Source organism: Artemia franciscana, chromosome 2, assembly GCF_032884065.1.
Source record: "Artemia franciscana chromosome 2, ASM3288406v1, whole genome shotgun sequence".
In the NCBI taxonomy this organism is placed as follows: domain Eukaryota; kingdom Metazoa; phylum Arthropoda; class Branchiopoda; order Anostraca; family Artemiidae; genus Artemia; species Artemia franciscana.
Genome location: NC_088864.1, coordinates 42,475,894 through 42,493,093, shown reverse-complemented (window position 1 = coordinate 42,493,093; position 17,200 = coordinate 42,475,894). Strand labels below are relative to the sequence as shown.

General features: G+C 34.0%; 1 protein-coding gene across 1 annotated transcript in view; it reads right to left on the bottom strand.

Annotated features, from left to right (window-relative positions):
* LOC136041966 (translocation protein SEC63 homolog) overlaps positions 1 to 16,655 on the bottom strand; it is an 80,927-nt gene extending 64,272 nt beyond the window's left edge. The window contains exons 1-2 of the mRNA XM_065726786.1: positions 16,413 to 16,655; positions 4,421 to 4,523 (exon numbers count right to left, since the gene is read on the bottom strand). Of these exons, the coding sequence (XP_065582858.1) occupies positions 4,421 to 4,523; positions 16,413 to 16,533 (224 nt within the window). The 5' untranslated portion in view covers positions 16,534 to 16,655. The remainder of the gene's footprint in view (positions 1 to 4,420; positions 4,524 to 16,412) is intronic.
* Positions 16,656 to 17,200: the final 545 nt, after the last annotated feature.

Below are 17,200 nucleotides of genomic sequence, written 5' to 3'. Positions count from 1 at the left end.
GCTCCTTATTTATCTTGAATCTGCTTAGATATCTTGCAGTAAATATTTTGATTCTAGGAATTTAAATATAAGAGGATATACATTGAGTTCTGTGCTCTGTGTGCAGGTACGGTCTGCTAGACTTTTTGCTGATAGTGCTGATAGCGAGATTTTGTGGTGTTTGAAGCACTTTAACAGTTCATATTGCAGGGTATATGATGCAGACGTCAGCATATTACATTCAAATAGGCAATGGTCAATTGTTTCATTTTTTATACTGAAGTGTCTTCAAAGAGAGGATGAGGGAATTGAGCCACTTGAATTAGGAAACTGATACAAAAACGCAAGAGAATTTAGCCCATTTGACCCAGACCAAATTCTATGATAAATTTTAGAAAGGTACTTATTGGGGAAGGGAGATAAATTTGGTTTCCTCATAATCTCCAGCGATAAATGTATCTAATGCTGATTGGTCTTCCACTTGGCTGTTCAATATTTAGAGTATTTTTTTGCAATTTCATCTGCCTGGTGGTTACCAGTTATACCTGAGTGGCTTGGAACATACTGAAGGTATGTTCTTATGCCTCTTGAAGCAAGAGTGTTAATAATGCTAAGACAATAAAATGTGTTAATATCCATCTTATACTGAGAACCTGAATATAGCAGCTCTAGGCCTTGACAAAGAGTCAGAATAAATTATAATATTTTGTTAATTGGAATCCAAGGTTGATTATTCATAAGGTGCTTGGAATGTAGGTGCAAGAGACTTTGCTGGGACTGGGAGTTCCTTCTGAGTACTGGCAAATTCATTTGCAATGCCTCTATACACGGATGGATTTCTTAACCAGTCATGCAGGGTATGTGAGTTATTGACTTCAATTTTTTCAGATACTTTATTAAAAGAAATCTTCGTCTATCATATATTGTTGATAATCCACTCTCAGAAAGCAGTAACTTAGTACTTGTTGGTTTTCTAAGACCAAATATGAGACTGACTATATCTTTGTGTGTTGTTTCAATTTTTTGCATCTGGGCCTTAGCAGAAGTACCATAAACAATGGGCCAACGATCAACACAGGGTCTTATATGTGATTTATAAAATTGGAGTACAGTTTTCTCATTACAACCCCAGGGTGTGGATAGTAGTCTTTTTACTACTCTGATTTTCATATAGTCATTTTTACTGTATTTGTGATGTGAAGGTGGAAATTAAGTTTTTGGTCAAGTATAAGATCTAGGTAATTTATTTGATTATCCTCTGGAATGATTATACAGTTTAGCATTAGTTTTGCATTAACTTTTTTTTTTGCTTATGGTGGAATTGGATGATTTTTGACTTGGTAGGTGCAACGGATTAATCAGGATTTTAAGAAAAAATTTCAAATAGAAAAGTGACTTTTGCAACTTTAAATGTGCAATCTCAAAGGTATTTCCTGTTACCCATAATATCAGATCATCAGCATATTATAAATTGGTGTGTGGTAGGTTCATGTCCCAGAGAAATAGGGAGATGAATAGGCAGCTCAGGACTGCACCCTGTAGACGACCTTCTGTTGTTGCAGTTTTGGGTGAGGAGGCTGAACCTGCACAAACAATGAAACTTTGATTTCCAATGAAAGATTTTATGAAGGATACTAGCTTTGGAGGCAATCCAAGATTTGCAAGTTTGGCTAAAGGATCTGGTGGCTCAAATTGTCATATGTCCCTGCAAAATCTAAGAATGCGGAAACTAGGACATTATTTTTTTATAGATTCATTTATGGCATTTGCTAACAAAATAAAAGCATCTGTTGAGGAATGGTGTTTCCTGAAACCACTTCGAGCATGAAATATCATATTATTCTTCTGAACAAACTAAAAGAGACGGTTGTAAATCATTTTCTCCATTAATTTTCGCAGCACAGGAGTAATCATTATAGGCCTGTAAGACTCTGGGTCATATTTAGGTTTATTATTTTTTTTTATTGGTGGGAGGGACGAGCATGTCCAAACATTGGGGAATGAAGAAGTAGCCCCTGCATGATTATAGCAATTTAGGAGTCCCTGTTTGCAAGAAGGGGTGAGATTTTTTACCCATGTATGGTGTATGTTGTCGTAGCTACTAGTAGCTTAAGTCCTAATTAACGTGCTACTAGTAGCATGTCCAAACATCGGGGAATGAAGAAGTAGCCCCTGCATGATTATAGCAATTTAGGAGTCCCTGTTTGCAAGAAGGGGTGAGATTTTTTACCCATGTATGGTGTATGTTGTCGTAGCTACTAGTAGCTTAAGTCCTAATTAACATGCTACTAGTAGCATGTCCAAACATTGGGGAATGAAGAAGTAGCCCCTGCATGATTATAGCAATTTAGGAGTCCCTGTTTGCAAGAAGGGGTGAGATTTTTTACCCATGTATGGTGCATGTTGTCGTAGCTACTAGTAGCTTAAGTCCTAATTAACATGCTACTAGTAGCATGTCCAAACATTGGGGAATGAAGAAGTAGCCCCTGCATGATTATAGCAATTTAGGAGTCCCTGTTTGCAAGAAGGGGTGAGATTTTTTACCCATGTATGGTGTATGTTGTCGTAGCTACTAGTAGCTTGAGTCCTAATTAACAGGCTACTAATAGCATGTCCAAACATTGGGGAATGAAGAAGTATCCCCTGCATGATTATAGCAATTTAGGAGTCCCTGTTTGCATGAAGGGGTGAGATTTTTTACCCATGTATGGTGTATGTTGTCGTAGCTACTAGTAGCTTAAGTCCTAATGTGTTGCATTGCATTATTCAGTTCGCAAATTGTGAATGGTTCGGTTATTTCTGAGTCTGGGCGAGGCTAGTACATGGGATTCATGGAATTTGATGAATTGTTACTATTATTTGATGGTATAGCTTATTGGATAAAAAAAAGTGGCATAAAAGTTTTTCTTTTCATTATCCCTATCATAATGACTATTTATATAATACCTCATACTGGAGTGGGCTGGGAAATGTTTTTCCCCACAGATGTGGCTTATGAGTTTATGTATAATTGGCTTACGTGCTTCTCTGGATAAACTATTTGCAAAATTATTCCAGTAATTAAATTTGGCATTTAATATAGCCTTTTTGAGATTAGCCTGAGCTTGTAATGTATTTAAATATGTAGCAAGAGAGTGTTTTTTCAGATATGTTCTTCCAGCTACTTTTTTTGTTCTCCATTTATTTTGGCACTCATTGAATTACCATGCTTTGGGAGTGTGTTTAGGGGTCATTTTTCTAGGTTTTGTCTTGGGGATAGCATGATTAGCTGCATTTGTTGGTATGGTTGCCAAAACTTTAGCATGTGTGTCAGTTGATATATTTGAAATATATGATCCCTGGATGAGGCTTGGAATTTTATCATTAAGCTTATTCTTGAACAGTCCAATTTGCTTTAGTGTTAATATATTAGGGGATATGTGACTGAGTTTTAGCAGGTTCATCTATTGAACCAACTATGGCAAAGTGGACTGTGCAAAGGTTATCAATTTTCTTCATATAGATTTTATTCATAATATTGGAGAAATCAATCAACCCTGATTGACGTTTGAGACTGAAGTCCACCCTATGAAACCAGTTCAGAGACCTTAATAGCAATCTGGCCTAGACTTTGAAAATAGTAGCCATTCTAAAACATAACACAATCTGTCCATGATTTCTGGCATCAAACTTAAACAACACCTCAAGCCAGAAGTGGTTCTTCTGATCATATAGGGTTTACTTACAATGAGACGCATTAGTATTTTTGAGAGGCTCAGCTATAGTGAATCATTTTCTTTGGGAATTCAATTGCACTAAAAACATAATTTCCCAAAGAAAATCTGTATCATTAAAGAAAATCAGGGTAAAAATAAAAGCAAACAAAAAATATCTTTTAGAACTTTAGCTGCATTTCTGTCTAAACAGATGAACAGACATCTTTCCAGATCCTGAAAAATATCCAGAGAATTAAAGTTATGATGGTAGTGTGCTGAACAAGATATGAAGCAAGTAAAATTGCTCTAAATTATGACACATCTTCCTGTTGAAAGCAATGATAAATCCAAAATTGTCAACATATGATCTAACATTCTTTTTAGACTTGGAAGCAAGAAGGACAAACAAAATGTTTGGAAGAATTGTTTGGAAAAAAATTGTTTGGAAGACAAACAAAACTTGTATAAAGGAAATAGGCAAACAGAAATAAATTTACCTAATAAACTTGAAAATTACCTCCCGTTTTATGAGAACTACAAGCTGTTACTGGAATAAGGGAAAGATGAAGGAGAAGATTGTTTGCTTTTTGGAAAAGAGAACACCTCTATACTAAGGATACAGATGAAAACAACATTAGTCATATAGAATCGCCTCAGAGATGGATTTTCGGTTTAAAAAGAAAAGAAGTACATGTGTGTACTCAAAGGTTCTTATTTGAAAACCTGAGAATACAAAATTTACTTACATTACATACTGTCTAAAATTCTTCAAAGGCTTTTGCTTCTCTAAGAGTCCATCCTTTATTCTACATCTATCACAGCTACATTCTTTGATCTTCTTTTCTGGATCTAAGGAAAAATAGAAAACCATAAGGACCATTACACTGTTCTGTTTTTCTTCTTCCTTTTAAATAAATATAAGCTGCCCAAAAATTTTACTATACATGGATATTTCATTCAAAAAATGATTCACAGAGGGATTCTAGATTTTATCTACAGCTATTTATTACAAGTGACTATCAAACAGTTCGTGGTAACGAACGGTAGTAAGGATCGACCTGGCTCAATAGTAACCAGAACTCTAAAAAATGGAATTTTAATACCAATAGTTACATCAAAAGAATCGAATTTTAATGCTGATTTTAAATATATAAGTTTCATCAAGATTAGTCTTTTAGAAAATAGGGGGAAACAACCCCTAAAAGTCATACAATCTTAACGAAAATCACATGTCAGATTCAGCGTATCAGAGAACCTTATTGTAGAAGTTTCAAGCTCCTATCTACAAAAATGTGGAATGGATCTTCCCATGGAGGAACTTTTCAGGGGGGAGAGAATTTCAATGAAGGGGGCGCAGGATTTTCTAGCATTATTTTTAAAAAAAATGAAAAAATAAATATGAAAAGTTTTTTCTACTGAAAGTGAGGAGCAGCATTAAAACTTAATACGAACAGATATTATTACGCATGTGACGGGTTTTTCTCCTTGTAATACCTCGCTCTTTACGCTGAAGTATTTTTAGTAATTTCAACTATTTATTCTATGGCCTTTGTGATTCCGGGGTCATTCTTAAGGAATTGGGACAAAATTTAAGCTTTAGTATAAAGAGCAAGGTATCGATGAGGGGTGAACCCCCTCATATACGCAATAAAAACATACGAATATAGAAGTTCGTTACGTAAGTTAATTCGTAAGTTACGTATATTTTTTTACTAATGAAAACGTTTGTAAAAAATTAAAAGTTCTAGTTGCCTTCTTAAGTAATCAAAAAATTGGAGGGCAACTAGACCTCCTCCCTCACTCCTTTTTTCTAAAAATCTTCCGATTAAAACTATCAGAAAGCCATTTAGCCAAAAAAAAATTATTTATGTGCGGAGCGCCAAGATCAAAACATACATTAATTCAAAAACGTCCAGAAATTAAATAAAAAAAACATGTTTTTTAAATGAAAGTAAGGAGCGACATTAAAACTTAAAACGAACAGAAATTACTCCGTATATGAAAGACGCTTTTCCTCCTCGACGCTCCACTCTTTACGTTAAAGTTTTTTACTGTTTTAAAAAGTAGAGTTAAGAGAAAGAGTCAATTTTTAGCCTAAAGAGCGGTGCGTTGAGGAGGAAAAGCACCTTTCATATACGGAGTAATTTCTGTTCGTTTTAAGTTTCAATGTCGCTCCTTACTTTCATTTAAAAAAAAACTGTTTCTTTTTAATTTAATTGTTTTATAAATCTGCAGTAAGAAAGAGAGAGAGAGAAAAAAAACACAGTTCCTACATACCAGAGCAGAACCACATTATTATACATTTTTTTTAGTAACTTACAAGAAATCAAACATAAGGTAGAAATTTCTAATTAAAAGTAGGCTAGTATTTATTTTCTCTTTCCAGTTATACTGATATGTAGTATATTGGTATTTGTTGAGCAACAGACATGTTGCTCAGAACCATAGCTTTATACCACTCTTTTCTTGAACTTCTACAATTTGCTGGAAGTATCTTTCCCCTTTTTTATTCAACTAATATCATAGGTAGCGCAATAGCGTTGCCTAAGTAAAGAGTAATTTGAGCACAATATTTGCTATTTTTGGGGAGGAAGGGGGGAACTAGGGCACTTCGTTCACAGGGTGATGTCATAGAAAGTTCGAAAAGACTCATTCAATTGGAAATTGCAATTTCTAGTACCTTTTTTTTAATCCACAAAAGTGATTGGAGGACAAACAGCCCTCCCATGCCCATTGTTTCAACAAATACATCCAACCAAAATTTTGAGATAGTCATTTTGTTCAGCATAGTTAAAAGGTCCATTATTTATGTCTTTGGAAGATTACACCCTCCCCCCCCACACACATACAGCCGTTAGAATAAGGGTTGCAAGTTATGACCTGGGAGCATATAACGTTTTTATGGAAAGAGTTGTTGTATAAACTTCGGAGGGGGCTCATTGGATTGGAAATCATTAGTTCTAATGCCTTTTTTAATACCTAGAAAGTAATTGGAAGGCAACCAGCCCCCCATACTCATTATTTCCCCAGTTACATTCAATCAAAATTTTTAGATAGCCATCTTGTTCAGCATAGTTGAAAGGCCCTGTAGTCATGTCTTTGAGGATAACCCCCAAGCTCTCAGGACGAGAGTTGTTATTTATGCCCCAGGGGCAAATAAGATAGATAGATAGTTTATTTTAGCCCACCATCAGAACAACAACATGGCGGAGTATAAAGAAAAAAAATAAAAAGGAAAAAGAAAAATGCAAAAACAATACTACAAGATTAAATGATTAGATTACATTCACTATATATATTCATAGCTCGTATATGACGTGCAACGGCAGGAAATCATAAAGGTGCTCAAGGGCACCTTTTCTAGCATTAATTTCCTGTTCTGCCACAGCTTCACAGGGATCTGGAATTTGATACTTATTCAAAAGAAATGAGTTTCTCTCGAATAGCAGTATGCGTATCAAAAACTTCAAATATCTACAAAACGCGGACCTAACTTTTAGTCTCTCTGTTTCTGTGAACCATTCCCAAAGCAGGGAAAGGTAAAGGACATGTGGTAATGCCACTGCTCTGTACATCCTCGCCAAAATTTGCTGATTGTAAGAATACTTTATCGGGGCTAGTTTAGCATAGCTCACTCGCAGGTTAGACACAAGGCTATCAAGGCAAAGAGTTCTTGTCGTTTTCTTATCTCGTCCGTACCGAAGTCCTAAATATTTGAGCGAAGAAGACGGTGCGATAATAGCATCATCTACGGATACAGTTGGTGCTGGTGCCTCTTGTTTCGCAGAGCTGAAAACCAGAAATTCAGTTTTCTGGCCATTGACTTGTAGACCAATAGCACTATAACCAGATACATGTTCAACTAAATTATCCTGCAGTACAATCAATGAGAAACTCAACATAAGTAAATCATCAGCATAGCTTATTAAACTCAAATCACAAGTATCAAATCTTAGCCCGTCAGAAACTTGTTTTGTAACCTTAGAAGTCAACGTGTTAAATAATATCGGACTTAAGACGGAACCTTGTCGAAGTCCTCTCTTTAGTTTAACTGGCTCACTGAGTTTTTCAAGCCCAAGTTTCATTCTTATATAGCTATTAGAGTATCAAAATGATAACATAGCTACTATATGGGCGTTCACACCGGCATCTAGCAAGGTGTGGAACACAGCAGACTGGATTACTGAATCAAATGCAGCAGAAATGTCAACACTACATATATGTACAGATAACTCAAGTGAATCAGCCTTGGCAAGAATACGCTTCAGAAGTTTATGGGCGAGATGCTTTCGAAACCCAAACTGCCTGTAGTCTATCACACACTTCAATATAACTTCGTGAAGGACCAATTTTTCCAGCACCTTGCTCAATGTACTTGAGACAGTAATCAGCCTGCAGCCTCCACACTCATTTGCGTTTTTTCCTTTCTTCAGGATGTTTGTAACGACTCCGGTACAAAACGATTTGGGGACAGTGGCATTATCTATACACATCTGAAAAAGTAGTTGCATATGCTGGATCAAAAGCGATGAACCATTGCACAGATGATTACCACTGACACCATCAACACCTGGAGCCTTGTTAACCTTTAACTGGCAAACAGCCCTCAAAACGTCATTCACGGATATAAAAAAATAATTTCTCTTTTTCAGCAGTAAATCAAGACGCGATTCATCAAATTCCTTTTCCAAGAGAGTATCTTTAGACCCGAAGACCTTCAAATAATGTCTTAACCACTGTTCCTCAGGTATCATGACACGTGGCTTGGACTGCATTTTACTACTTCTGAATTTTCCCACATATTTTGTCAAATAAACTTCAAAGGGAACTCATTGAATTCGAAATCAGAAGTTCTAGTTCCCTTTTTAAGAGTCAATGTAATTGAAAGGAAACTAGCCCCCCCCCCCCGTCTCATGTCCTATTTTCCCCACATATATCTTATAGAAATTTTAAAATAGCCATTTGTTCAAAACATAGTCCAAAGATCACACAACAAGGCCCCCAGAGTCTGGGGGAAAAGGTTGTAAGTTATGCTCTCAGGGCATATAAGATTTTTTATGGAAGGTGTGGTTGTGTGAGCTTTAATGAAGGCTCATTTGGTTGGAAATATGAAGTTCTAGATCCCTTTTAAGAGTCCAGAAGGATGGAGGGCAACTGCTCTCCCCCTCTCTGACACCCTCTTTTCCCTAAACATAAATGATCAAATTTTGAAATAAACACTTTGTTTACAATGCCCATAGAGCATACAACAATGCCATTAGGGTGTACATCACCCCCAGGAGCCAAGTAGCAAGGGTTGTAAGTTATACCCTGAGGCATATGAGGTTTTTAAATAATAGATGGTAGGAAGTTCTAACAGATCATTGGAAGATCTTGGAGGTTGGAAGCTCTAATGCCCTTTTTAAAAGTCAAAAGTGAATGGAGGGCAACCACCTCCCCCAAGCATATCATTTCCTAAATCACATCCAATCATAGTTTTAAGCAAGTTATTTTGTTCAGCACTGTTCAAAAGTCCATTAATTATGTATTTGGGGATTTCAACCTCCCACAGTTTTCAGGGCATGAGTTGTAGGCAAGGCAATTTGTTCATTGTTTACATATGGTACATGTTATTGGAAAAGGTATGTCTGTTTGAACTTAGCTTTCCAAAAAGACAAATGGCATTCAGGTGAGCCTTTCAGAGAATGTTAAGGAGAGTATTTAAGTAAATCAAAACATATTGTGCAAATAGATTGTCAAAAGGATGTAACTCTGGAATGACTGAGTATATTAATTTGGAACTTTCAGGAAATAACAAGGAAGATGATAGAAAAAGCACTTTGCATGATACCACTACAACTGCTACCACCACTACTACCAAACTACTCCATTTACAATACTGAGAGGAAATTTGAACATAATCGAAAGAAACTATTTGCAAGTATATTGTCAAAAGAGCATATATCAAGAATTGATTTGGCCATTAAGTTGGAACTTTAAGAGAATGCTTAAATGGGAAGATTACCTGAACAAAAGGCAATATGTGCATGCTACTACTCATACTACTATCACTGCTACATTTACTACTACTACTACTTCTATTAAACTGCTCGTAAGGGTAAGAGCATTGATATGAAAATTTCAAGAAGTGTATGAGTATGCAGGTTATCAAAAAGACGTATCAGCAATGTCATAGCAATGGCTAATTGTATGAAGCTAAAACTTCCCTCATTACTTCTACTTTGCTACTATTATTACTACTTCTGCAACTACTAGTGCCACTAAAGCTAAGGCTGCTACTATTAATTTCTACTGCTACTAAAACTAAGGGCATTAAGGTTACAAATTTAGAAATTTTGTAACTGTATGGAAGTAAATCGAAACAGACCATACTTACACAGGTTGGTAAGAGGATACATTAGAAAATACTATTAATACTACCACTAGAATTACTGTAACTAACTAACTATGCTAATGACACTAAGGTAAAATTTTTAGGGAGTGTTTAGGGAGAGTTTTACTTAAACAAAAAAAAACTACATACATGCAGGTTTCCAAAAGAAGATATAAGCAATATCATAGGCAACACTGCTCTACAATAATTAGAAACATCATAGAAACTTTTAAATGAGCTAATTTGATTGGTCAAATGCTAAAGATCTAATGCTCATTTAAAGAGTCAAAAGAGATTGGAGGTCAAGCAGCTCTCCTCCTATGCCCATTCATTTTCCCAAACATATCCAGTCAATATTTTGAAACAACCATTTTGTTCTGTCCAGTAAATAGGCTTATGTTTCTTGGGATATTTGGTATATCAAACCCCCACAATTGTGCATTTAGCTAATTAAGCTTTAAAACTAAATGTGACTTTAAAACTAAGCCAAAAAGCACTTTGTGTATGGTTGCCATAATTTTGAAATACTTTCTAACAAAAAGTATTTCATGAAATTGACATGTATTGAAATACTTGGGGAATACTTGTGGACAGATCCTGGTGCATTTAACACCCCTATTCTTTTTACTTTATTTCTTTGTTTCTCTTCAACTTTGTTTAATTTGTAAATTCACAAAACAATATTCAACATTTTTCAGATAGCAGAAGCAAAAAAATTGCCTCTGGTATAGGAACAAAATTGCATAATTATATGGAATGTAATCTTGTGACCTAGGTCATATGTCTTTATTCTTTTTGTCACATATGCCACAAGAATAGGATCTCCAAATGCTATCTGGAATGGCCCACTTCCTCTCAGCTTTACATGGTCCAGCAAAGATTTCTTTGTTGCTCACAGTGAATATAATGTCAACATTTAGCCATATCAGAGTTAATCTGCCATTTTAATCCAGTTAAAAAAAATTTGTTTTGACCATCCTTTGTCTAGAGTATACAGAATCCTTGAAATATGCAAATCCTACTTAAGACTATTAGAAATTTGTGACACAAAGGAGATTAACATGTTTCACTGGCATTTTGGATGGGATAGGGTCTAAAAAAACAAAAAAAAACAGGAGGTGATAGTTGGTATAAAACATTGTTTTTGTTTAGTTTGTTGCTTGTTTTTATGTGAATAAAAAAGGAACAGAAATGAATTTGGGATATAGAAATACACTTTTGAATGTTTTCTCTCTTTTGACTTTCATAAACAAAAAAAAATATTAGAACTTAAGGAATAAATATCAGCATATGTATATCCAATTGATAAAACTCCATGATCATTTTTTTTCAGTAAGATGGAAACTATGTTCTGGTCTTGAGAAGGCATGGGGGTTGTACTACTCATGTTAATTTTTGCTCATTTTGAGTTTGACTCTATTATTTATTGCAATTTCAGTTTGTTTTAGTTTCACATTTATTGATGGCAATTTGTGGTAGTTTTACACTTGGAAGATTATTTAACTTTATTTCAGCTCATTGTTGGTTTAATGTAGCTCTTTACTTTCCTTTGATTGACTTGTTTTTTGGAAATAGTTTTTAGATTTAATTACAGTTAAGAGCCTCCCCTAGATAATACATCAAAACCTGCAAGCCTGAAACATTTTACAAATATTTTCTCACATGCACAATACAGAGCACTTTCAGTAGTAATCAAATATTCACCAAAACAGTTTGCTATTTCTTTTCCACTGTTCTTTCACACAAGCAACATATAAAATGTGGTCAAAACAGGATTTTTTTTTAATTTGATGTAATTTTCCTTTACTGTCATCAGCCACCTCTCAGAGGAGTATCTACAGTTTATACAGTGCTTGTAATTTTAATTAGGACCTTTACTCCTTGTCATTTTTTAATTGTTTTTTTTTCTTGGTCCCTTATATTTATTAAAACGTTTTTCTAATTCTGAACTTAAACTTTCTATAGCCCACCATATCAAAAACAGGTTAGTGGAACTTTGATAATGTTTATTCAACTAACTATGGTTCTCAGCCACTCAGCTCATCATCTTATTAAAATACTACTGTTTAGGTTTTACCAATATATATTTTGTTCTTTCATGCTTTAATCCAAAACAACATGTTTACAAAGCAGCATAGTTAGATCTTGCTTCCAAAGGAAGGGGGAACTATGGTCTTCTTCCTAGACACACCCTTAATCTATATCTAAACCAGATGTCCATAAATTGTAGTTACTATATTTTTTCTGGTTTGATGTTGCTGTTTTGGAGTGACAGAGCTGAAGACCATATAAGCTCAAATTCATTTCAGGGGAGGTACATTTTCAGACATGGGGGAATTTACAAATATACAATAAAATAGAAATCTTAAGTACAACATAGGAATTTACATAAACAATTTTTAGATTCAATATCACTTTGCTAAACAAATTGGGATTAAGTAGTTTACAAAGATAGTCTACTGGGTGGAATAGACTGCCAATTTAATAGTGCGAAAAATTAATGCAGCAAACAGGCTAGCACAACCTACTTATTTATAACCCATTTCAACTTGGGCTTGGTTTAGATGGGAAGCAGCATTTTGACGCTAGTATGATTCCCTATTGAAAATAATAGCACATGTCAACCCTATATATTCACTTGACTGGCCCTTAAACTTGATAGATTTCGTTATTCTTTGGTTTCTTTATTCTGTTTCTAGCTTGCATGGTTGTTTCCAGCTTGCAAAACTGCTGTAATTACTGAACAAGACAAAGATAGTAGTAGATACTATGTCACAATTTTCATCTATTTGGTCAATCCTTTTATGTTATTTATTTCTTACATCAACTTAGATGTTGACTCTGTAAAATTACTGTATTTACTATACAGAAGAAAATGTTTTAGCTGATCCAAATTCAAGCAGTTATCATGTCAGTGTTTTCATCTCTTCTACTTGTCTTATCATCAAATGTTGTTTATTGTTCTTGTTTATTTAATTTAAATACCAAGTCAATAACCATATGGTGCTTTGCATTATAGTTTACTTTTACTGAATTACAAACAATACTCAGGTAAGTCCTCCTCCCTTTCCATACAGATCAGCTTTGATTGTATTTATATGCAGTACTTCTTGATTTTAAGCATGTTGATTGTTAAACTATCAATATTTACAGTGAAAGCCATGTTTATACTGGCTGGTGTTTAATTCCTTGGGAGGATATACAAGTTTTGATTAAACACTAAAGAAAGTAATGATTAAAAAGTAGTGATACATCCTACAAGTAAGAAAAAAATTGAAACATGAGGTTGAAAACCCCTTCAACTACTTTGCTTGGATAAAATTATAGCTTTTTACCAGCTCAGAAAGTATTTGAGCAAGGTGAAAAGGCTCAGGAATTGAGCTATAGCCTGATGGTGGATTGGGGGAGTATCTCTCAGGATTTTATCTGTATCACTCTCCCACATAGTATTACAGATCTCTTACAATCTAGGCATTAGATACACATATGAGTTTTACATAGACCCCTGCAAAAAGCATAAAAATTCGGTTTTCTTAAATATTTGCTGGATACAAGATGAAAATACCACTTAATGTACCTTTTAACACTCTTTCCAAATACACTAATCCCTACCATTGCAAATGGATCTTGCTCCCACCCCCCCCCCCCTTAATGTCCCATTCTACACAGAAAACTTTGCTAATGTTTTTGTTTTGCATTAGCTTATGAGCTTATTTATATTAACACATACAATCAAAATAATCTTTCATACCTATTGGTGTTATAATACCAAAATAATAATGTTTCTTTATAATACAAGATTTGGTCAACATACAAAATAACCTACATCAGCAAAGTTTTACAAGCAGCCTAAAGCTCTATTAGGAGGGGGGATGCTTTTGAAGAGCAGCAATTATTATGTTCAAAAAGAGTGCTAGAAGGTGCAAGAGGTAGCACATTCATTTTTAACAAATTAATTGAGATGACAAAATGAGTTGATGTAGAACAACAGAATATAGATTAATATCGATCATAAGTGAATGAATATTATATATTTAGAATATATATATTATATATTTAGAAAGAGCATAAAAAGAGGCATCGAGTAGTAAAGTCATCTTGTCCATATGACAGCAATGCAGCTAGGTATATATTTACCCAATGATCCCCCAGGAATGTGTTTTCAGTATTGATCTCTACTCCTTTCTTTCTAAAAGGTGCTGACCTTATATTGACTTTTATAGTCTTTGTATTGTAAAAGTGAAATCTTGAGGTATACATTTACTATTCAAATAAGGTATAAGCAAAGAGTTTTGAGCTTCATATTGTTAATCTATCCTTATTTATAAAGCTTAATTTTTATTTAATTTTAAAAGATTTAATGTTTTTTTCAATTTAGGGCAAGAACCCTTGATACAGCTAATCCTGCTGAAGCAACAGGTTCCAAAAACAATGGCCTATGAAAAAGAAACTGAAAATCCAAAATTAAGGTCAACTAGAAACTAGTCCCACAACTAGAACTTCATTGCCATTTCTAAATGTCATGGTTCCTTATCTGACAATGTACTCCTCACCCTGATGGGTCTAAACTTAGCCCCCACAATATATTTCATTGTTAAGCTACATGCCATCAAGATGTCATTACTCTTTGCTAAGGAAGTTTTTGTGTTCTCAACTCTAATGGATTTTAGTTTTGTCTTAGTGAACAATACAATTATTGATATAATTCTTTTTAATGATTTAAAAATGTGGAAAATGGAAGAAAACATGATAACCTGATTAATAAAACATCTTGGTAAATATTTATTGGTTTTCACTCCCTAGGAAAAAAGACATACTAAAGAAATAAAAAACATACCATTAGCTCCTTAATTTTATACTACCACTCCTCCCTCCCCTGATGGTCTTATATATAGCTTTGATAGTATTTTTTTTTATCTTTCTCTCTTGATGTGTAATATAATGGAAGCCTGTTAAGACTTGAAGAATCCAGTTTGTACTCCTGTATCTTTGCCTTGATTGGGAGCATTATTTACCACACTGTTGTTCTTAATCTGTTTAAAACCAGTTTCTCTATTTGTAAGTGGAGATAATCAGTATAGCCTGAATAAAATAATCTTTTATGCAGGTTCATTTTAGTAAAATATTAAACAAATAGAGTTGGTTGGTTTAGGTATTTAATATAGCCTAATGCATTCTGGGCAACATTCACATTCCTTATTTATTTAGAATTATATTCCCTAATTCTCTTTTGTATTCACATTCTCTGCTTCCATAATTTTGTTACTGAAATCTTATGTCTTAATCATATTTTGGTATATTTTATTCTGATTAACCTAGCTTCACTTCTTGAGTGTTGTAGAGTATTAAGTACTTGCCAAAACATTATTTGAAATGTTTTAAGAAAGTGGAGAACAGTAGAAGAAAACATAAAACATGTTATAAAATAAGCAATCAAATACTAGTACTTTTATTGCATTGACATGCTTCCTTACAAAGAGTTTAACCAGTAAGCTGATATGATTATAGCCTGGATCTAGGCAATATATAAAAGTTAGTGAATTTGAATGTTTTGTCAGTATTCTTGTTTGTTTTTTACCTCATCAATATTGTGTTCATAATGTAAGATAAATCCAATTGAAAAATAAAATCAGCAAACATTTGTAAATAGAGTAAAACTAAATCTCCCTTAATAGGGAGGGGAACTGTGATATAAGTGCAACAATAGTGATCATATTTAGAAAGGGTGATCATATTATTACATCATCCTAAATGATGGGCTTTTGTATATCTTAGAAAGTAGCAGATGAGAATCTTGGGGACAGATTGTAAGCTTTAAAGATCAGTAGATAGAAACAAAATGACATTACTGACAAGGTGAACATGTTACTTGATGCCTTTTTCATAATCTTTCCAAATCTAAAAATTGTCTCACTTGTAGATAGCCTTCCTACACCAGGTGAAGCATAGTTACCATATACACTCATTAAAATATAATGGCTTTTGGAAACATTTTTCTTCATATTGAAGTAATAATGTAGCCTAGAATTCCTCACAAAAAAGGGACTATTTGGCAGAAATTTTGTTTTAGTATTTTACAAAATATTTGAAATAGGCCTATGTCTACTTTTCAGAGTGCATGGTGCAGCCTTCTGAAGAATAACTATGCTATACTGATAGCCTATACAATTTTCAATTACGGGAGAGAGGCTATAGGAAAGCATTGGACTTTTAGGATTGAGATAGTCTAGTAGGCTAGTCTAGGCTATAAAAAGGAATGGTAGGCTAGTATATTTAAAATTATTGTAGTTATTTTCAGAATTTTTAAGAGCTTCCTTCAAATGCATCCCTCTCCTTAATTTTTCTTAAATTTTTTCAACACTTACCTTCTTGTTTTTTCCTTGGCCAGAAAAAATAAGTGAGAGGTATAAGAACTAATGCCAAAAAGGACAGCAAAAAATAGTAGAAAGTTGATCCAGATTCATCATACTGAAATTTTTGAGCCATATCAGCTTCCTTACATCAGGTACTTTACACTTGTGTCTCTACCTTCTTTTGTAGGCTATTTGTTAATTTCTCAACTTTGGAAAGTCAAGTAGCTTCCAATTCTTCCTTTGATTACTAAATGAAGTGTTAACACCATGTTGTCTTCATCTTAACACAATTAATAGTATTATTAGGCCGAAAAACAAACTACTTCTGTGCTGGTTTGTTCCGTAAAATAAGCGTAATTGTTGGTTCAGTTCTTTTGATGAAATATCGTGACAAAATTGGACTTATAAACCATATTTTAAGACAGTAAATATTATATTATAACATTATTCAGGTCTCAGCAAAATTTAAAAGAAAAGCAAAATGATGTTTCCGAGTTCTAGAAAAAATATACTTATGGCTTCATGCCTTCTTCAAAAAATGTCAAATAAGTAAAATATGAGAAAAGTAGGGCGTAGTAAAGTTTTGAATGGTGATTATTTTGCTGTCTTAGATAAATTGTGTCCAGGGAAGGTTTTTTGAAATTTCTAACTCCACCCCTTCCCCTTTTATGCGCCAATGACCTTTAACAAACTTAGCCAGCCTATGTGTTAAAAAAAGAACATTTTAGACATAAATCTACAGTTAAAATGAGCTTAATCTTTCTGTCGTCTTAATTATTTTTCTAGTGTATTTTTAGAAG